Source organism: Xyrauchen texanus, chromosome 17, assembly GCF_025860055.1.
Source record: "Xyrauchen texanus isolate HMW12.3.18 chromosome 17, RBS_HiC_50CHRs, whole genome shotgun sequence".
NCBI lineage: Eukaryota > Metazoa > Chordata > Actinopteri > Cypriniformes > Catostomidae > Xyrauchen > Xyrauchen texanus.
Genome location: NC_068292.1, coordinates 8,337,461 through 8,360,155, shown reverse-complemented (window position 1 = coordinate 8,360,155; position 22,695 = coordinate 8,337,461). Strand labels below are relative to the sequence as shown.

The window sequence follows — 22,695 nt, the reverse complement described above, 5'->3', positions numbered from 1 at the left end:
ATCAGGGTTCCCTCAGGTCCTTAAAAAGTCTTAAAGTGTCATGAATTTAGTTTTCTAAAATGTATGGTCACAATCTTGCATTTCTTTAGTGGTATAATAAAAGTCTTAATTATCATTTGAGAGGTCTTAAATTTGGGGATGGAAAACAGGAATCACAATATGGCCAAAAATGATTATTAAACTTCAAAAGGCTACAAACAAATTATTATATATATATATATATATATATATATATATATATATATATATATATATATATATATATATATATATATGTACTAAAGAAAAGCTGCCAATAAATGCTCGACATAGATGGGAACTCCTTCAATACTGTTTAAAAAGCATCTCAGGGTGATTCCTCAAGAAGTTGCTTGAGAAAATGTCAAGAGTACATGTCTGAAAATTCTAGACAAAGGGTGACTACGTTGAAGATGCTAAAATATAACACAGATTTGATTTATTTTTTTAACATAATTCCCATAGTTCTGTTTCTGTTATTCCATAGTTTTGATGACTTTACTATTGTTCTAAAATGTGAAGAAAAACAAATTCAATATAGAATAAGTGACCCTAAACTTTTGACTGGTAGTGCATACAGTATGCGTGTGCTGCATGCTTCAAAGTAAAGATGCGGCACTTTTGCACATTCTTCAATTACACGGGGGGCTCATAATTTAGCAGCGTACTATCTAGCAAAAAAATATATATTTGCATTTTCTTTATTTAGTGTAAATTTATAACATTATAATTTGTAATATATTATCCTGGGATAAAAAACAAACAAACAAACAAACAAAAAATATCACAGCTGTGATGTTTCTAATATAGCTGCTGAGGGAGTGACCGAACATTTGGTCTCTTGCTCTATTCTGTCTGCTTAATCAACCACTCTCTGTTTTTGTCTTCTTTTGGAAAGCTGTGAAAGTGTAGTATTTATAATTTTTATTTTGCTGTTGGAGCAAACGGGTAAGCAAAAATTATATATTCAACTCTCTTATTCAAAAAAGGTTTACCCTGTTAACATTCCAAACTCGGATATGGAAAAAGGGTCCGTTTTGACTCTTGTATCTTCTATCTGGGGTGGCCAAGACATATCTCATAGTGCATGTTAATTGATGTTGTAATACTGACTAATTGACTTTATCCAGTTGTCTCTTAATGAAATGTATACTTTCCAAAAATGATATATAAAAAAAAAAGGGAATTTTGGACACCTTAATAAATGACCATTTATTCAAATATATTTGAAAGTTCAAAGTACATTTAAATTAGCATTTGAATATTTGTCTAAATATTCCAATTTACAGTTTGAATATTTTAATTGTCTGTTTAAAAACTTGAATTGCTAGTTTGACTATTTAAGTATTTGAATAACAGTCTGACTACTTGAACTTGAGTATTTTAACTGAACATTTGAACATTTATCAAAGTACTTAAATTGACAGTTTGAACATTTTTCTGAACATTTAAATTGACAGTTTATTGTTTGAAACGTAGTTTAAATATTGTTCTAAATATCCGAAATTCAAATTTTTCTGAATTTTTGTTTCAAATATTCTAATGTTTTAATTATTAATTTAAATATGCAGACAAAATTCAGTATTATTTATGTATTTATTTTTGAATATTTTAATAGTAGAAATATGTGAAAATGTTCACAGTTATAATATTTGTCTATATATTGTTTAAGTATTTGAATTGACAGTTTGGTTATTTTTGTTCAATTTAATAAATACATATTTGAATAATAGTTTGAACATTTGTCTGATTATTATAATTGACAGTTTAATATTTTTTATTTCTAATTTGAATTTTTCAGTTGATAATTGAAATATTAAAAAAAAATTTTTTTAAATACTGCAAATTCAAATATTGAAATCTTAAATATCAAATAATTCAATTTTAAATTGCCGGTTTCAATATCTGTTTAAATGTTTGAATTTATTTAATGTGAAGTGTACACATTTGAATTGACAGTTTTTAATATTTGTCTGAATATTTGAATTGCCGGTATGAATATTTCTTGGAATATTTAAATTATAGTTTGAATGTTTATCTGAATATTTAAACTTGCATATGAATTGAAAGTTTAATATTTTTTTTGTACATATTTGGATCAAAATTTTGGAGTATTTGTTTTGAATCGCAGTTGCAACTCATCTCCTTTTTTCTTGCATCATTGTCTGCATTTAGAAGAAGAAATTGCTGGATTAAGACCAGGCTCTGGGGTATTGCCTGTGTTGAGTGATTGATTTTGTGTTTTACACCTTGTTTTTGCTGAAAGAACCTACAATTATCTCCATCCAGTAAAGAGCAGAGACAGCCTGTGATCATAAGCTGAGACCTGAGAGTGTCTATTTTCTCTGGCCTCTTGCTTTTGGTGAAAGGCTAATGATGCCTGTCCTGTGGTTCATGTGCTGCTCTGCCAGCTAGAGTGTCAGGGGAGTTGAAAAGAAAGTGTCGACACCCAGAGTATCACACTTCTCATCAGAATCAGCAGCCTTTTGGATAATGCGTGCTTCAATATTTCATGCTGCCTTTAAAAAATGCAACGAAGTAGCTGTCACTTCAAACACTCTCTCCTCTGTGACTCCAGAGATAATCCTGTAGCCAGTGAGCAGTGAGTCAGTTTTTCTGGTAACCCGATCGTGACTGTACCATCCTGAGACACCTTCTCTTCCTGAGACCTGAAGGTGTCGGTGTCAGCTGCTCTACTTGAGCCGTTGTGTCACCAGCTTCCTTTTCACAGAACCAAGATTGACTCCTATTGTTTTTCAGGACACTGTTTGTCACCATGGGTCCAGATCTTAAAGAACGATATCCTCTGTCACCAACCGCATACAAGTTGTGTGTGAATACTGGATCCTTTCCAGCATTCGACACCTTGACCTGCTCGCTCAAGGCCGAAGGAAAGACTACGCCGTGACTGCCGGCTGTTAATCCACCTAATATCTCATTCAGCAAAAACTCTGGCTTCATTACCAACAAGTGTAACTATAAAACAGCTGCTAAATGATAAGATATTTTTTGTTGTTAGCTATATCCATGAAGTGAAAACTGGATAGAAGTTGTACTGTGATATGACATAGTTACTAAGAGACAAGTCAGTTAGGTTTTAGTGAAGCTGTCAGTGTTTCCTTATTTTGGTAACATATTTGGTTGTTTGCAGAAAAGAAATAGAGCAGTCATGAGGAAAAGTGTAGTCACTGAGTGGTCAATGTATTAGTGTGGACATGTCTGCGTCACAGGCTAAATCAGTGTTTCCCAAACTGGGGTACGTGAGGTGTCAATGGGGGTACGCAAATTACATTCTGAGATTTACCATTCTTTCAATGACATCACAATCTAAAATAACATTCAAACCCAGCGCATGTATTTCTCACTGGCAAAAATTATTTTGTGTGCCCTCTAGTGTAGAAACACCAAAATGTTTGTGTCATAAAGGTCAGAGAAATATTATATGAAATAACCCAATATTTTGCAGTTAAAAAGCGTCACACAAGTATCTTTTTTTGCCAGCACAGCCCAGTGCTAGGTGACGTAGCTTAGTGATAGCATAAGTGAAAATCATATTTAATCAAACTAAACAATGATCACTCTAAGACTTTATAGATATTACAGTTTCATTTTTGTTAATGCATGATTTCCTGTAAAGCTGCTTTGAAGCGGTGTGTGTTGTGAAAAGCGCTATACAAATATAAACGACTTGACTTGTTCATCATATTTAATATGTGGACAATCCAGTTGTGGTCTGATTAAAGTGTCTTTATGTTGGACAAAGTCAAGCTACAATCACAATTATTTTGGTCTGTTAGTCCTACTTTGCAATTATTGTTTTAGTCCGACTGAAATGTAACTTATAAAGTGCTTGTGAACATACTGTGACGATCATTCTAATAGGTTCCTGTCTCATTTTAGACAATGAGTGACAGACCATTCTTCCAGAAGCTCTTCCGCCCCCTTTCTCCTGAGGGCCACACGCTCACACTGGGAGACCTACTGAAGGAGCTGTTTCCTGCTGCCATATGCGTGGAGGGTAAGCTGTGACCCACAAACACACCTGAAAGAAAATTATTTGGTGAGAAAGCAGATTTATGTCTCACTGGAGGTAGAACTCAAAGATGAGATCAAAAGACATCTTTTACATCTAAAGATTAACAGAAGAGATGAGAAAAGGAAAGGAAGAAAGAAAGAGAAAGGGAGAGAAAAAAGTAATCAGGGTTGCATGAATGAAATCCACAGCCAAAACAGAAAGGTTTGGGTCTGTCCTGAGAGGAAGTAGATAAGCAAACAATAGCAGTTACAAACAGAGCACCTGCATAACAGAGCACATGTGTGCTGCTTTCAGGCTGAATCAAGACCTGCCTGCTTTGTCTGAACAACTGGTAGTATGCTTCAAGAGAAAGTGGCACTTTGTCCTCATCCTGTTTGTTATTATTCTGCCTTTTCCCGATGAGATGTGCTTTTGATAAAGCAGGAAAGCAAAGTTTATTCATATAACTCAAAACAACTTCCAATTAATACTGTCTATCTTAATAAATGTATTCAAGGATATGTGATTTGGAGAGTGGCGTCATGCAAGGTTCGGACGTGTGAATGGTGAGCTCTGTGCACTTTGCTAGTTTTAAAGGTCCCCTGACATGAATTTTCACTTTCTGAGGTTTTTTAACATTAATATTAGTTCCCCTAGCCTGTATTTGGTCCCCTCGTGTCTAGAAATTTCAGTCGGTGTAAACCGAGTTTTGGCTATCTTTCTCTGCCTGTGAGAAAATGAGATCTCAGATGGGCTGATCTTGAATCTCCCCCTATATGACGTCATATAGGGGGAGGTTACCTCCCCCTTCTCTGCTTTGCCCGCCCAGAGAATTTGACCCGCCAATGAGAAAACGAGCTAGGAAGTACGAACGTGCGCGCGATTTTAGTTTATCCTCGAGAGATATCATGGCGTGTGACCGATCGAAGCACAAAAGTTGCTCAATAATTGAATGCACAAATGATCACAAAGTCTTTTTTTACTTCCTTCATCCAATCCCCAGAAGGATCAATGGATAAATTTCATTTACTCGGTCACAGTAGAGCGAAGTTGTGGAGGGCTTTCTCGGTTACCATGGATTTCTAAAAGCTATTGACTGCGTTCGCAGCTCTTTGACTGAACGTAGGCTATTTGTAAGAGAAATCCCACCACTTTGAAGGAAAACGACCATCGCGCGAAACATTGCGCGAAACATTGCGCTGACAGTTCTCATACGCACTGAATAACAGCTCACGCGCTGCGGTGTTCGCACTTCACGTACGAAATCACTACGGCAGCGACGCGAACAACTCCGGAAGGTAGGTAATTTTTCTTTCTTTTTTTAGGAGAGGTAAAGGTTTTACTGTTGATGTTTCTTTAAAGATGTAGATATTAACACTTTAATATCGTCTTATGGTGTGAATGAGTGTGAAAAGATGCGTTCGCAACATCTGAACGACTGCGTGTCTAAGTGCCATTGCAATATATCCAATGTAAACACCCACACTACACCTTGCCCCACCTTTCTCCTCCTCATTATCATTTAAAGCTACAGACACCGAAACGGCACGTCTGAAGGAAAGCTCATTATGGGTTGGCTTGTAGTGGCTATAATTCTGTACCAAGGCTGAATTTTGTAAAAGAGATTTCAGATACAGTACTAGGGACCACTAAGGCCTATATCAAAGCCTACAAAAAGAAGCATGTCAGGGGACCTTTAATACATTTTGTGACATAAACCAGTGAGATTCCATACACCCTGTTCCAAGTGTGTCTGTTTGTTGGCAAGTTCACAGTAGTTTAATTTACTACTTATTCAAATTCTGGTCAAATGCTCCTCTGGTGCCATTCTAAATGCATATTATTTGTGAACCGAACTATTGAGCATATACATCTGAGATGTTGTTTGTGATTAGCACACAAATATTGCGCACCGCTGTGAAGGCTAAAAATAGCCGTGAGTGTGTGCGTAAACAGAGCAGCACCATTCACTGAGGCTATGGCACTGTGCATACTATGTATATACTTATTAAACACAGCTTTAATGGTGTTTTAATGGTTCTTTTGTCATTTTTGGAGCTTTACAGTAACGAACATGACTAACACACAGTATCGGATTTGGATCGGGCTTGTCGAACCGATACCCTATCCGTTTAAAAGCTTCAGTATGGGAGCTGATACCGATACAGGTATCGAATTGGTGCATCCCTACATCTTAGTGTCAGATCACGCCCTGGTGAGTTTAGAAGTGTTGCCACATACAGAGAAAAAGAAATCATATAGTTGGCGCTTTAATGTATCCCTTTTGCAAAATTCTGAATTCCAACAAATGTTCCCCCCAAAGTGGTAGATACTCTGGGAGAGGTGATAACTGCTTTTGTAAAAGGTCATGAGGCACGTGTGTGCGAGTCTGCGTGTGTGCGAGTCTGCGTGTTTGCGTGTGTGTGTGTGTGACCACAGGGGTGTTCGTTGGGGGTCAGGTTGGGGTTGATGATTGGGGAGGGGTATTAATAGAGGTTAAATGTTGATTCGATGTATATGTGTTGTTTTATACATATATATGTATATTTTTGTTGTGTATTTATGAATCAATATAAAATTTTAATTGGAAGAATATTTGAATTCACAGTTTAAATATTTGAATATTTCTTTGAATCTTTAAATTTCCAGCTTGAATATATGTCTAAATATTTGAATTCCAAGTCTGAAAATATATATTTACAGTTTGAATATTTGAACTGGCAGTTTAAATGTTTAAATATTTGAATTTATAGTTTGAATATTTGAATTGCCAGCTTTAATATTTATCTAAATATTTGAATTCCAAGTCTGAAAATATATATTTACAGTTTGAATATTTGAGCTGGCAGTTTAAATATCTGAATGGCTAGTTTAAATATGTGTCTGAATATTTCAATTGGAAGTTTCTTTTTTTTAATTACAAGTATGAATAATTGTTTGAATGTCTTAAATGACAGTTAAACAAAACCTGGTAAATAAAAAAAATTCTGTCTCAGGATGATCTCAAATGATCCGTGTTGGCTTGATCAATGATTTATCAATGAAACATGCAGTTTATGACTTTGGATTTCAAAATGTCATATTTTATGAGCAGATGAGTTTTTCTGTCTATGAAGTTCATGAAAAGGCTTTGATGGTGTTGTCATGGATGACTTACAGTAATCTTACATTTGTAATAAAATGGGGATTCCCACAAATAAAATACAAAATGTACGCATCCAAGAATGCTTTACTCAGATTTGTGGAACGTCATCATCATGTTGTAGCCATCTGCATGTCTCAGATGCCAAGTGGAATCTGTCTGCTGTTTTTTTGGCCCTTTTTCTTGAAAAATGGAGACTGATCAAGTTGTGCGGTATCTCCTACGCTTTTCACAATAAGATAAAGATTTTATATATCGAAACGGCAATAAACCATACTCTAAAATTTCCCCATGTTAAGCTTTAGAAGTCTGTCTGAATATCGAGAGGTTTTATAGTGAATAAGAGGGTGTGTGGTGGTATTATTTCAAATAAATGAATTACATAGAAAACCCCCGCCTATCAGCCCTTCATGTCAACCCACGCCAGGAGGGGGGAAACCTCTTGCCCACACACATCCACCAGCACCAGCGCGTCTCACTTCTCAACTCTGTGTGAGCTCACTTTCAGTGGTCTTCTTAAACTGTGAAAGTGGGAAAAGGGGGTCAGTGACTCAATTATGATTAAACTCTTCTTACAGATTGATTTTGAATTTAGAACTAGGGCATTTTTGTATTAGAATTTGTGCTTGAATCTATTTTGTAGATTGTGTTTGATTTGTGATATATAGAGGCATAGAGGCATTATTTCTGCATGTTTCTAATCTTACCTGGAACTCATAAAAAGCACTCAGACAAACATTTGTGCCCCGTTAAACTGGGGTTGCCCAAACACCGTTTTAACTTTGTTTGGGTCTTATTTAAATAGAACTACATTAATGAAATGAAGAACAGTGTTACTCTCTTACTGGACATAATCTCTGTTGAGTTACTTCATACAACTCTCAGCCAAGAAAATCTGGTGGAAACATAGGATTTGTATTTGAATATATTTGTAAAATGTAGAATTATTAAACTGCTTGAGCAAGAAGAGTCAATTTTAGAATGTCTATAGAGCAATTCTTAACCGCTGCATGATGTTTTATTTTAGAGGACAGTTTGTTTGTTTCTAGCACACATAACTATTTCAATTGTATAGAGAAGTGCAGTGTTTTCTACAGAATTCAGCTTCTAAAGCTTCTATACTTAATAATAGTTATTCTTTTTAGAAAATTAAAATTACAGAAATATATTGCAGTTGTATAATAATAATAACAACAACAATAATTATTATTATTATTTTAATAACTACCCTCAACCTACTTTTATTTTGGTGGAAAACTGCAAGTTTCTGTGTAAAGTTGAGTTGACAGTCTTTGATTGTGCGCGCCATTCCAAATGTTATTTTATCAGTTTTGTTTAATTTCCAAATTCCATTACATTTTTTATCCAAATTTCATTTCCATTTAATTTTATTTCTGAACTCTGTTTTAAAGTTTAATAAAAAATTTCATCAAAAAACTGTCTAATTAAAAGAATTCATAGAACTTGAATGAATTGAAAAACAGAAGAATTACTTTTCAGCATACCATTGCATTATTTTTATCAAACGAAGTGCTTCTCTACTGATCCTCACAGCACAACATTGAAGTTATATTTTGTCAGCAAAGCATCACAGTGCTAATGAAAACTTGCACAGTACAACGGCATGCTTCTCAGATATTGCTTAAAAATGTGAAAAAGAAATGTAATTATTATTATTATTTCTACATTGAATATTACATTTCACTCTACAGCAGTACTATATTTCTGTTGCTATTTCTTTCATTTTACATAAAAAATAGAGCTTTTGTTTTGTCGGGAAACCGAATGAAGCACTTCCAGTTTGTATGTTTTTGTCGACTGCTACTTCAGTATAAGCAGTATTCTATATGGCTTAATTGTAACGGTGTTGACAAAACAGGCAGAGACGATGATGAAGAAGAACCCAAGTGCAGTTTATTTCTTCAAATGTTAAACCAGAATCCCGAAATATATATGTGAAAGGAAACAAAAACAAGAAACCATGGACCTAACTAAACCTGACAAAACTAGACTTCATATAACATGACATAACTTGACTATGTCTACGACTAAGACTAAAGCAAAACAAAACAACAAGGTTACATGTACACAGTGTTCACACATTCACATGCAAACTGTTTATTAATTGAATTAAGTCTCAGACTTTTGTGGTTTAATGTTCACCCTAGGACATATCACAATATGAATTTGATTAATTGTGCTTTTATTCATTCATTTGATCTCATATGTCAAATTCCGTGACATTCCGCATTTTGTAGGTGATTCAGTTCACAGACTGGATTCTGTGAATCTTTCTGTGTGTTCTGTATCATGGAAATCATAGGGTGGAACAAATTAAATTAAAACACTCATCTCCACTTCTGTCCACAAAAATGCCTTAAGCTGTGTAAGCATACTTTAGGATAAATTTTAGCTTTATACATGAGGTCACAGGTTTGGGTTTTATCTTAATAGAGACAACTTTTTCAAAGTTATTTTACAATGTTGCATATGTATCATGTTAAATCATTACTGAAATCCATGTGTCTATACGTGTTACAGTGTTACAGAGTAGTAAATATAGAGAGCAAATCACATTTATGTCTTTTAAAGTTTGCCACCGAAATCTAAACACCAATTGATGGCTATTTGTGCAAGATGCCATTTAAATCCCCTTTCAATACAGATCGATTTCTCAACAGGCATTATCAATAAGTATAAATGCCAAGAGATTCACAGGTCACAGATATCAATCGTTCTGCACTTCCTCAGAAGTGGTTATAGTACTCAGTTGGTTTGGGTATATATATGAAAAAATGAACGTGTTGAAAAAATGTACGCACTTTAATTGCAATGCTTAACTGAGAAATTCAAGCTTGTAGTACCACCTTTTTACTCCAGAGGGCAGTAATTTAAATTTCAGCTGTGTGAGCAACACACAGTTTACACAGTGAAGAAACAATTTCTTGCGTTCAAAATACTTGATGGAGAGCAAATGCGATCTTTAAGGGATCTTAAGATGTGTTTAAAGATTGAGTATTAAACTATATTTAACTCGACACAGTGACGTAAACATTTTATTTTTATGACGCAACACACCCGAGACGCGACACAAGCATGTCTGACACAGGTCGTACGGTCTTTACCTCATACATATTTAATTACCAATGAGGTTAAGGATATGTCCTTTAAACTGTTACACCGTTTTTACCCAGTCAATCTTTGTTTAAGAAACATGCTCCCTGAAATAGATCCACTTTGCTCCTGTAATGCTGTAGATGAAAAGTTTGTTTGATTGTACGTACCTCTATTTTAACTAGTTTTTCTTTGCTTTATAAAGACGTTATATTTGGTTTTCACAGATTTGATAAGTTAATATTTTCTGATTAATCTGTTTATTTTTCTTGCCAAGTTTTTAATACATAAGTGTAAATTTATGTCTATAAAGCCTCTATTTGCACTTTTTGGTAAAGACTTGAAATATTATTTAAATACTCTTTGTACCTCCAACAACTCCAAAGCATTGAAAACCATTACACTATGTAATGAATATAATGTCTTGACATTATTGTAAAATATATCTGTAGTATTGTGTACCATGTATACCCCTGGCTTGTTTAAAAAAAAAAAAAAAAAAAAATGTCTAACGCAGGTGTAAATTGACGGGTCCCTAAACAAGCCCTCAAAATTCACTTGTGAAATGGATTGCTGTGAACTGTATGTCAATGATTGACTTATGATCAATAATATGGTAGTAAACAATACATTGCATTCTAAAGCCACTTTATATTGTCTTATCAATGATGAACTCTTCTGCCACAATAATGTAATGCATTTTAATTATCTGAATATTTGTTTATTATATATATATATATATAATATATATATGTATTATTTTTTAATATTTAAAGATAACTATGTATAATTATTTCATCGTTATATATTTAATTATTGTTATATGAGGGGCTTTCTCAGCAAATATTTGTATATGCGATTAAATCACGATGAATTAATAGGGACACCATGTAATTAATTCGATTAAAAAATGTTATTGATTGACAGCCCTAATACAGTGTGTGTGTGTGTGTATATATATATATATATATATATATATATATATATATATATATATATATATATATATATATATATATATATATATATATTATACACTCACCTAATGGATTATTAGGAACACCATACTAATACTGTGTTTGACCCCTTTCAGCCTTCAGAACTGCCTTAATTCTACATGGCATTGATTCAATAAGGTGCTGAAAGCATTCTTTAGAAATGTTGGCCCATATTGATAGGATAGCATCTTGCAGTTGATGGAGATTTGTGGGATGCACATGCAGGGCACGAAGCTCCCGTTCCACCACATCCGAAAGATGCTCTATTGGGTTGAGATCTGGTGACTGTGGGGGCCATTTTAGTACAGTGAACTCATTGTCATGTTCAAGAAACCAATTTGAAATGATTCGAGCTTTGTGACATGGTGCATTATCCTGCTGGAAGTAGCCATCAGAGGATGGGTACATGGTGGCCATAAAGGGATGGACATGGTCAGAAACAATGCTCAGGTAGGCCGTGGCATTTAAACGATGCCCAATTGGCACTAAGGGGCCTAAAGTGTGCCAAGAAAACATCCCCCACACCATTACACCACCACCACCAGCCTGCACAGTGGTAACAAGGCATGATGGATCCATGTTCTCATTCTGTTTACGCCAAATTCTGACTCTACCATCTGAATGTCTCAACAGAAATCGAGACTCATCAGACCAGGCAACATTTTTCCAGTCTTCAACTGTCCAATTTTGGTGAGCTCTTGCAAATTGTAGCCTCTTTTTCCTATTTGTAGTGGAGATGAGTGGTACCCGGTGGGGTCTTCTGCTGTTGTAGCCCATCCGCCTCAAGGTTGTGTGTGTTGTGGCTTCACAAATGCTTTGCTGCATACCTCGGTTGTAACGAGTGGTTATTTCAGGCAAAGTTGCTCTTCTATCAGCTTGAATCAGTCGGCCCATTCTCCTCTGACCTCTAGCATCAACAAGGCATTTTCAGCCCACAGGACTGCCGCATACTGGATGTTTTTCCCTTTTCACACCATTCTTTGTAAACCCTAGAAATGGTTGTGCGTGAAAATCCCAGTAACTGAGCAGATTGTGAAATACTCAGACTGGCCCGTCTGGCACCAACAACCATGCCACGCTCAAAATTGCTTAAATCACCTTTCTTTCCCATTCTGACATTCAGTTTGGAGTTCTGGAGATTGTCTTGACCAGGACCACACCCCTAAATGCATTGAAGCAACTGCCATGTGATTGGTTGATTAGATAATTGCATTAATGAGAAATTGAACAGGTGTTCCTAATAATCCTTTGATTATTATTAGATTATTGTGAGTGTATATATATAAATATAAATATACATTTAGCGCATCGTAGAATATGTGATAACTTTAAGATTGACAAAATATGTATTTTCTATTACCATTACCACCTTTAAAATGTTTGGCCATTTTTTATTGCACAATAAGAAAAATACTCGAGCAGCAGATGTCCAGATCTGACCCGTGCCGTGGGTGTTCGTCATAACTGCCTCGACTTCTACACAATAACACACGTAGTCGTATAACAACACTACTGTACGAGTTTGTGTTGTTTGAATTCCCCTTGTATCATACTGAGAGTGACACCGGGGACGCACCCACGTTACACCCTGACAGGCTCCACGGGGGCAGATACACACACAGAGAACTTCAAGGAATGAGTTACCTCCTTCTGCTCAAAACACCACCAGTCCTCTCTTTCAGTCAGCTTTTGTCCAGTTTGACTGTTAATTTTGCATCCATTAAACTCGGGGCTCTAGAAATCACAATATACTTTAATATAACTAAACTTCAATTCAGTTTAAACAGTCTTTTAAATGCCTCTCCTGTTATTACGTGGACGTCTTATTCATGAAAGTGTGTGTGCTTGTGTTTGGATGGAATGGTCAGTGTGGTTAGTCATTCACCAGGTTTGATTGCTGCTCCTGTGTTCTTGGTATTTGTAGGAGTTGAGTACACATGGGTTGCACTTTTTCCTGTTGAGCAAAAGACCAACTTAGCCGAAGAAATAATCGCATTTACAATTAACACCTGCCAAAAGGCTTGTTTGTTTCCCGTTAAGTTAATTTTATTCAAAGGGAGTTATAAAGAGACTATTTTCTTCAGTGATACGGTTCATGGAAACTTTCTGCATTCAATGTTTTTTTGTTTTGTTTTTTCTTCATGAAAACCAACCAGCACTACCAAACTGTGGGGGCATAATCTATTTTTATCAGCAATTGGTAATATAAAAAAAGAAAATGCTATTAAAAACAGAACCTCTAACAACAAAAAGCACAGAATAGACAGCCATAGAGTGGAATGGCTTGAATATGATGATCTGAAATAAAAATACATAGAAATAGTGTCAACGTGTTCTGCAATTTACAAGTATTGTTATGCAAATGTTGGGAAATGCTGGATGCAAATAAAATGTGCACTAAAAACGTATACGCTTGCTTGAAGTGGATTAAACTTTTATTCAATAAGAAGACATGCTCATAAACTCAATGGAAACTCATTTACTGAATATAATTCCTATAGAATTTATGTAGACATATGAATTCATGTCAAAAATGTCATGTGACTTTGTTTCAGCAAGCCATGTGAAAACACAATTTGCATAGAAAATATAATCAATATCAACACCTGGAATCTCATATGAAATGCCGGACACGAAGCGTCTCAGACATAAGATCTGTCACTGAACACTAGAACACTGAACAAACATGATTTTCATCAGAGTGTTTTGTCTGTGCAAGTCATTTACTACATTTAATAAAAGAGCCACAGTGACTTCAACTTCCATTTTCATTTACATGTTACGCCAGTTTCCCGGGCGTGATGATTTTGTTCTCTTGAACACAAGGGATGATAACGCTGTTTTATTTTGAAAATTGTTTTTGCGATATTCTGATTTTGCGCATAAATTAAACTTGTAACTTGGATGGAATCATGACAAATATGACGGATAGTGACAGATATGCCTATTGAAAGCACAAATGGTGTATGAATCTTGTTAAAGATAATGAAGCTGACAGAGGGCAAAGGGAATGCTGAGGTCATGCCTTTCTGACCACTCATTTAATAAACAAAAGAATGCATTATTATGTGAAGTTCTTTCCTGCGCCCACATTATCTGTTTCCCATACCTCTCCAGCCCTGAGCTACAACTCATCACACTCATGATGAATGGAGTAAGTTGAATGAACATGATGAATTGAGTGTGTTTCAGAGAGAGAGGGAGAGAGAGAGAGCGAGCGAGCATTTGCTTGTGCTGTCCATATATAACTCCTCTTCCTCTGAAGTTGATCAGTGATGTGAGATGTTTAGTGTTGTGTGTCTTTCTCTTAAGGGCTTGGCAGCTTTTATTTGCTGTATCTCTGTTCATTTGTAAATGATGCGGCAGGTCAGGATATAGTTCAGGAGTGTGAAAAGGTCAAGCAGCGCCCATGCTGATGCCTGAATCATCGTTTGCTGTCAAACTGAAACTGCATTAGTCATTTAAGCTCAACAGGTCAACAGGGTAATGTTACGGCCTCTAGCATTTCCATCAATTTTTCAGTCGTGTGCAGATACGGGTCAGGAGCTTCAGTTAATGTTCACATCAACCATCAGAATGCAGAATGTGATCTCAGTGATTTGGAGCATTGCATGATTGTTGGTGCCAGATGGGCTGGTTTGAGTATTTCTGTAACTGCTGATCTCCTGGGATTTTCACACTCCCACAGTGTCTAGAATTTACCCCGAATGGTGCCAAAAACAAAAAAACATCCAGTGAGTGGCAGTTCTGTGGACAGTAATGTCTTGTTGATGAGAGAGGTCAACAGAGAATGGCCAGACTGGTTTGAACTGACAAAGTCTACGGTAACTCAGATAACCACTCTGTACAATTGTGCTGAGAGGAATATTATCTCTGAATGCTATTTTGAGATGAAGGTTGATGCTGTTTTGGTGGCACAAGGGGGACCTGCACAATATTAGGCAGGTGGTTTTAATGTTGTGGCTGATTGGTGTATATGTACAGTATACTGTGTGAATATTTATATATATATATATAAACAGTATACATCCTCCTAAGACCCGAGGGTGACCGCTGTGTGATTTCCATTTCACTTTTTACTTTGTAACTAGTAGCATCTATTAAAATTTTTTTTTTTTTACTTTGGCAACAATATCTCAATGTTCTCTCTTTGCTCTGTCAAACAAACAAGTGATAGTCAGTGCTGAATAATTTTACTAATCAGAAATGAACAATTCATTCTGATTTAAATAATGGTCAGCATCATCCAATCACTGCCAAATTTAGCATTATAAATTCTAAATTTAAATTAAAGTATGCATAGCTTTTAGCAAAGCCAAACACACAGTTTATCCATGATGACGTGGGGTTGCATGAAGATACACATATCATTTGAATATACTTGTAAAAATAAAATTTTTATTTTTTGTAATATCTACACTGGCAGCCAAAAGTTTGGAATAATGTACAGATTTTGCTGTTTTGGAAGGGAATTGGAACTTTAATTCACCAAAGTGGTATTCAACTGATTACAAAGTGTATTCAGGACATTACTGATGTAAAAAAACAGCACTATCACTTTTTGAAAAAATAGACAGGCCCCATTTCCAGCAGCCATCATTCCAACACCTTATCCTTGAGTAATCATGCTAAATTGATAATTTGGTACTAGAAAAACACTTGCCATTATATCAAACATATACTATATGATAATTGGAAAAGAGTGTTATGGATCTTAACCCCATTGAGATTTTGTGGGATCAGCTAGACTGTAAGGTGCGTGAGAAGTGCCCAACAAGACAGCCACATCTATGGCAAGTGCTACAGGAAGTGTGGGGTGAAATGTCACCTGAGTATCTGGACAAACCGTCAGCTAGAATGACAAGAATCTACAAAGCTGTAATTGCTGCACGTGGAGGATTTTTTTGTTGTCAAAGTCTTTTTATTTGTATTGCGCCTTTCACAACACCCATCGTTTCAAAGCAGCTTTACAGAAAATCAGACATTAACAGAAGATAAAACTGTAATATCTATAATGTCTATGAGTCAACATTGATGACTTGAGAGCTCTTTGGAGTAGTTTAAGAAATTCTGAAAAAAAAAATTCAAACTGTAATAGTAATTTTTCATGTTATTAATGTTCTGACTATATATTGTGATCAGTTGAATGCCACTTTGGTGAATAAAAGTACCAATTTCTTTTCATAAGAGCAAAATCTGTACATTATTCCAAACTTGTGTGTGTGCGTGCATTTAATAATTCAATGTCTGGCATTGGTATGAGCTACTGAATTTAAAAAATTAGAACTGCACATCATAAAGAAAGTCATAGTTGTTGATTATTTCCATTGACATTGTAGTCATGATTATTATTATTTTTATTATTGATGACATCAACATTATGTGAGGGACTTATGCATGTCATATTCTTGATGTACACATTTAAAGCTAGCTGAGAACTGTGTTCCTGAATTACTTTATTGAAATGGTCAACTTTACATTGGTCTTCCAAACAGCATCAAATCAAGCAGTTATTCAAACAACGCAACAAACCCAGAATGCTCCCATTATAATTAGCAAAGCTATCTACACTGCCAAATTGAGTGCAACAGTCTTTCCAGAAGTAAAAATCCCATTCATTTTCTCCATAGGCAAATTGATTTTTAATAATAACATATAAACCTTTAAAGACAGACCTACTGTGAGCAATATATATATATTGCAATATAAAAGTAAAGTAGAAGCTTTTTAGTGACATAAGTGACTTCTGATCTCCAACCGTGTCCTCTTTTCTCTTTCTTTCACACTCAGACAAGCCAAAGAGATACCAGGTCATGATTCACGGCATTGAGCCCCTGCTCGAGACGCCCATCCAGTGGTTGAGTGAACACTTGAGCCACCCAGACAATTTCCTCCACATCAGCATCATCCCAGCACCTATTGACTGATCCCAGACGTTCCTCTGGAACGGTGATGGAGAATTCTGAATGAAAGATCTGCTGAGATGTTCTGATAGCCCTTCTATTCTTCCTGTTCTCTCGTTATCATGCTGCAGTGGCCTTATCAAGCAGAGGTCAACTAACAACATAATCCTGTGCTCTTCACACGAAGAAGACACTCCCAAACCTACTTCGAGCACTCTTATGGGCGTACTGAGTACTTGCAGCCTTGAAATTCTCACATACATACATTTCCACAAGCTTGATATGATTGTACTCCCACATTAACTCCTTCACACGCCCGTTCCCACCCTCTAATTTGTGAGTAGCGTACGCTTAGACTCTCAGATCTCAGTAGGAATCTTGTTTGGCGTTTAATGAGCACACTAAATGGTTGTACGTACAAGTTGATTGCCAGGGGGCTTGATTTTCAACATGGTTTATGGAGGCACTCATGGGCAGCTGAGGTCGCAAATCAAGAACGAGGAGGACTTTTGGATTTTAGGAATATATATCGGTGATATCATATAGACACACATTGTGTTTGATGTGTCAGAGTGTATGGTTTTGTCTTGTAGGGGATGCGACTAGCTGATTACTCATAGTCCCATTCAAACATGTTTGTCTGAAATTGGTAGATAGCACAAACGAAAGAGATCGTTTCAAGGCGCCATTGAGGGTAAAGGGTTTCACTCTTTCTAATGTATTTTTCCATCTGCTTGGAGAATCACAGTTTTCATTCATTTAGTGGCAAAATTTGATCTTTAAAATGGACATTTATTGTATAAATATTCAGTCCCAGGCCATACAAACATCTTCACATTTCAATTTTTTTTCCATCAAATGAACCTTACAGTATTTTGTTTACTGTATAAATTTACGACCTGTAGCAGACGGTTTGTCTGTGTTTAGTGTGTTTGGGGGGATGTGGGAGCTGAACAGCAGTGCTGTAGATGAAACGCAGCTGAGAGTGATTATTCGTTTAGGGGAATCAGTGAGTGTTTTGCCCCAGAAGTGAGACAGCGGGGGAAACCGCAGGGCTTACTCCACCACCAGGACACTTCTCGGCAGACTGTTCCTCAAACAATGCTGTTTGTGTACTAACTCTCAGATGTCTGTGTCGTTCGCTGCACGAATCTGAACAACTTACAGAAATAAAGATGCTGCAGAAACTTCTAATAACACGGTTAAGTGAATAATAACGTGGTTCAAATGTGCATTTTCTTGATTTATTTTCATGCAGTGATTGCTTTACTGTCTTTGCTAGATTACCTTATAATGCATTTAAATAAAACTATATTTTACAGATATTAAGTCTTTCTGTAATTTGTGTGTTCATTAACTGATATCAGCTCTCTCGTAGTATCTCATTAATTATGTCAGAGATGTGGCTTTAAAGAAAAGGCTGTGTTCAGAATGGATAACTAGCATACTGCACAGTATAAACTGTAAATTGTATTTTTTTTTTACTAATAGTATGTAACACACTGTGCCACATGCAATTGTGTTGCATGTGGCAAAAAAAAAAAAAACACTTTACATTAGGGTTACATTGGTTAACATTAGTCAGTGCATTAGGTATCATGAGTGAACAATGAACAATATATTTTTACAGCATTTATTAAACTTAGTTAATGTTAGTTAATAAAAATACAAATGTTCAATGTTACTTCATTGTGCATTAGTGTTAACTTATACAAATTTTGATTTTAAAATGTATTAGTATATGTTAAACATTAACCAAGCTTAATAAATGCTGTAATAGTATTGTTATATAACTACGTTTCCATCTAAGGATTTCTTGCGAAAAAGTTTTAGCACATCAAAATAAAGTGGATGGAAACGCAAATTATCGCTAAAATTACACAAGTGTCAACATAATATTTTTCCATTTAACTCTAGCCCATAAACTTGTGCTAAAGTGACGTGTGTCAGATGGCAGGAAAAACTGGTTTGGAAACAGTTTTTGTCAAGAAAATTGGCATTAATGCAAAAATGTAGTGTCATGGATGATACATTATAGAGTTTGCCCCAATCATTAGCCTGTGTTAATCATGATGACAAAGTATACATCTTTGAAAGCCAGTTTATTGTACGTGATTATGGATTGATCTTAATAGCATATAGATCTGTTGCTGCAAACGTGACACTTCCAGGAGTGCCAACACAAATATCTCGTGCACATTGAACAAATGAATGGCCACGGTTTGTGATTAGTTTAATCCATCCGTTTATTTATAAAAGTTTCTTTTCCACACCATTCAAAATAATAGATGAATATAATATAGAATATAATAGATAGAATAGCCCACAAAACATACAACATATCATTTCTGTGCACAAAGGTTTTTTAAATTAAAAATAAATACACAATACTAGGAGAAAAGAATCAGTGCTTCTTTTTTTTTTTTTTTTTTTTTTTAACACTTACAGCCCAATTCTATTAAATTATTGTTTAGCTTCTGAAATTTGCCGGCAAAATCCCCTGTTCAATTAAATAAATTACCAAATGAAAAATTTAATATTTTTAGACCTAGATATGCCTTTTCTTTACACAAACTGGACATTTCAAAATATTTCAATATTTTAAATCTAACCCTCTTTACCTCGGATCTCATTTGCTGCGATTCTTCAGAAAATGTCAATTGCATTATGATGCTGAAATCAGATGATTGTTCAATATAGTCTATTGAACATCAGGAATGTATCATATGTAAACACTGCATCAAGGTTTCTTTAATATCTGTACACACATCATATACACATCGATGGATGATCCTTACACTGAGACAGAAAGTTTCCGACACTACTTTTAGTTCCTGTTAAATAATGTTGTTAACTAATGTTAACAAATGGAACCTTATTGTAAAGTGTTACCAATATCCTGTTAAATTAACAGTAAAATATTGGCTGTGGTTGCCAGAAATTCACTGTAAAAAAAAAATACATTGACCATAGTTCTGGCATTATGGAGTGTCATTTTGCCTTCATTAAAGGTGAAGTGTGCCATTTCTGTGCTAATGTCACAAAGCAGAATTGTAACAATGTTGTCAAACAGGTTTCATGAACATTCCCCACGTCTGCCATTGGTCAGAGTAAGTACCACCCCAAACTTACACCATTGCTAGAGCCAGAGTTGATGTGTCTGCAGTGTTCATTTTCACACAGTTTCACAGTAGTCATCATTTTTGTCTTTTGACAAACGTGTCCTTGAATTATAGTCAATATTTTATCTTGCCATATTCATACATTTTTGTCAATTTTACTTCGACTTAAAAAAAGAAAAGAAATAGTTGACAATAATGTGCAAAATTACAAAAATGGATCAAACTGTAACCCAACATTAACTGAATATTCAAATATTTCTAATTTTTTTAAACTACTTACAACTAATTAAATACAGTATGTATTAAACAAATGAAAGATTAAACAACATGAGACATTTATGATGAAAAGCTGAATTCCTGAAATAATAAAATATAATGAATAAACTGAAGTATGAGCTACTTTTACAAGTGACTGTTGAGAATAACTCACGTTTAGACAGTTTAGGATATTGGGAAACACTTTATTTTAATGGCCCCCCTACAGATATTCAATTGACTATAAGTGACTTACCAACTGACTTGCTATAGCTAGTAAACAGTGTTTCTACAAACATTCAGGTCCATAAATATTGGGACATCAACACAATTCTAATCTTTTTGGCTCTATACACCACCACAATGGATTTGAAATGAAACGAACAAGATGTGCTTTAACTGCAGACTTTCAGCTTTAATTTGAGGGTATTTACATCCAAATCAGGTGAACGGTGTAGGAATTACAACAGTTTGTATGTGCCTCCCACTATTTAAGGGACCAAAAGTAATGGGACAATTGGCTGCTCAGCTGTTCCATGGCCAGGTGTGTGTTATTCCCTCATTATCCCATTTACAAGGAGCAGATAAAAGGTCCAGAGTTCATTTCAAGTGTGCTATTCAGCCTAATGATGGCTTGCTTCATTATCATTGAAGCAAGCCATCATTAGGCTGAAAAATCAAAACAAACCCATCAGAGAGATAGCAAAAACATTAGGTGTGGCCAAATCAACTGTTTGGAACATTCTTAAAAAGAAAGAACGCACCGGTGATCTCAGCAACACCAAAAGACCCGGAAGACCACGGAAAACAACTGTGGTGGATGACCAAAGAATTCTTTCCCTGGTGAAGAACACTCTATAGGAGGTAGGTGTGTCAAAGTCAACAATCAAGCGAAGACTTCACCAGAGTGAATACAGAGGGTTCACCACAAGATGTAAACCATTGGTGAGCCTCAAAAACAGGAAGGCCAGATTAGAGTTTGCCAAACAACATCTAAAAAAGCCTTCACATTTCTGGAACAACATCCTATGGACATATGAGACAAAGATCAACTTGTACCAGAGTGATGGGAAGAGAAGTGTATGGAGAAGGAAAGGAACTGCTCATGATCCAAAGCATACCACCTCATCAGTGAAGCATGGTGGTGGTAGTGTCATGGCGTGGGAATGTATGGCTGCCAATGGAACTGGTTCTCTTGTATTTATTGATGATGTGACTGCTGACAAAAGCAGCAGGATGAATTCTGAAGAGTTTCGGGCAATATTATCTGCTCATATTCAGTCAAATGCTTCAGAACTCATTGGACGGCGCTTCACAGTACAGATGGACAATGACCCGAAGCATACTGCGAAAGCAACCAAAGAGTTTTTTAAGGGAAAGAAGTGGAATGTTATGCAATGGCCAAGTCAATCACCTGACCTGAATCCGATTGAGCATGCATTTCACTTGCTGAAGACAAAACTGAAGGGAAAATGCCCCAAGAACAAGCAGGAACTGAAGACAGTTGTAGTAGAGGCCTGGCAGAGCATCACCAGGGATGAAACCCAGCGTCTGGTGATGTCTATGCGTTCCAGACTTCAGGCTGTAATTGACTGCAAAGGATTTGCAACCAAGTATTAAAAAGTGAAAGTTTGATTTATGATTGTTAATCTGTCCCACAAACCCCTTATCTAAACGTATCCAATCAGTAGAGTGTGTAAACATGACAGGAAGCTGTTGTTTGAGACTGAAGCAAGTAATTGTCACGTATTAGATGGAAACGATGTCCAGCGACATCATTGGCTGTAGTGAAAGTCGTACAAATTCATTCACACGATATCATACGAATTAGCCAAATTTAGAAAAGTTGCCTTAATCCTGACTATTTCACCGTGAGAGTGCGTTGCAGCGGGACCATCAAAATAAAGTGTTACCGGATATTGCATTATGTGTAGCGCGTGTGTAGGACCATTTGTTTTGTCTGCCACAGGAAGAGGGCTGAGGGGCCGGTCTCTCTTGTGTGGTGGAGTGGACATCAAAGTAAAGGCAAACTCTCTTCATGTGTTCATTAAATAAAGAGCTATCCTCAGCCTGCTCTGATTCCAGTAAAGCCCTCACTAAAAGATCACGGGAGCCATTCTCCTCTTCC

General features: G+C 35.9%; 1 protein-coding gene across 2 annotated transcripts in view; it reads left to right on the top strand.

Annotated features, from left to right (window-relative positions):
* LOC127658195 (autophagy protein 5-like) overlaps positions 1-18,509 on the top strand; it is a 36,999-nt gene extending 18,490 nt beyond the window's left edge. For both annotated transcript variants that reach the window (XM_052147344.1, XM_052147345.1), the window contains exons 7-8: positions 3,919-4,036; positions 17,078-18,509. In XM_052147344.1, the coding sequence (XP_052003304.1) occupies positions 3,919-4,036; positions 17,078-17,214 (255 nt within the window). In that variant the 3' untranslated portion in view covers positions 17,215-18,509. The remainder of the gene's footprint in view (positions 1-3,918; positions 4,037-17,077) is intronic.
* The last annotated feature ends 4,186 nt before the right edge of the window (positions 18,510-22,695 follow it).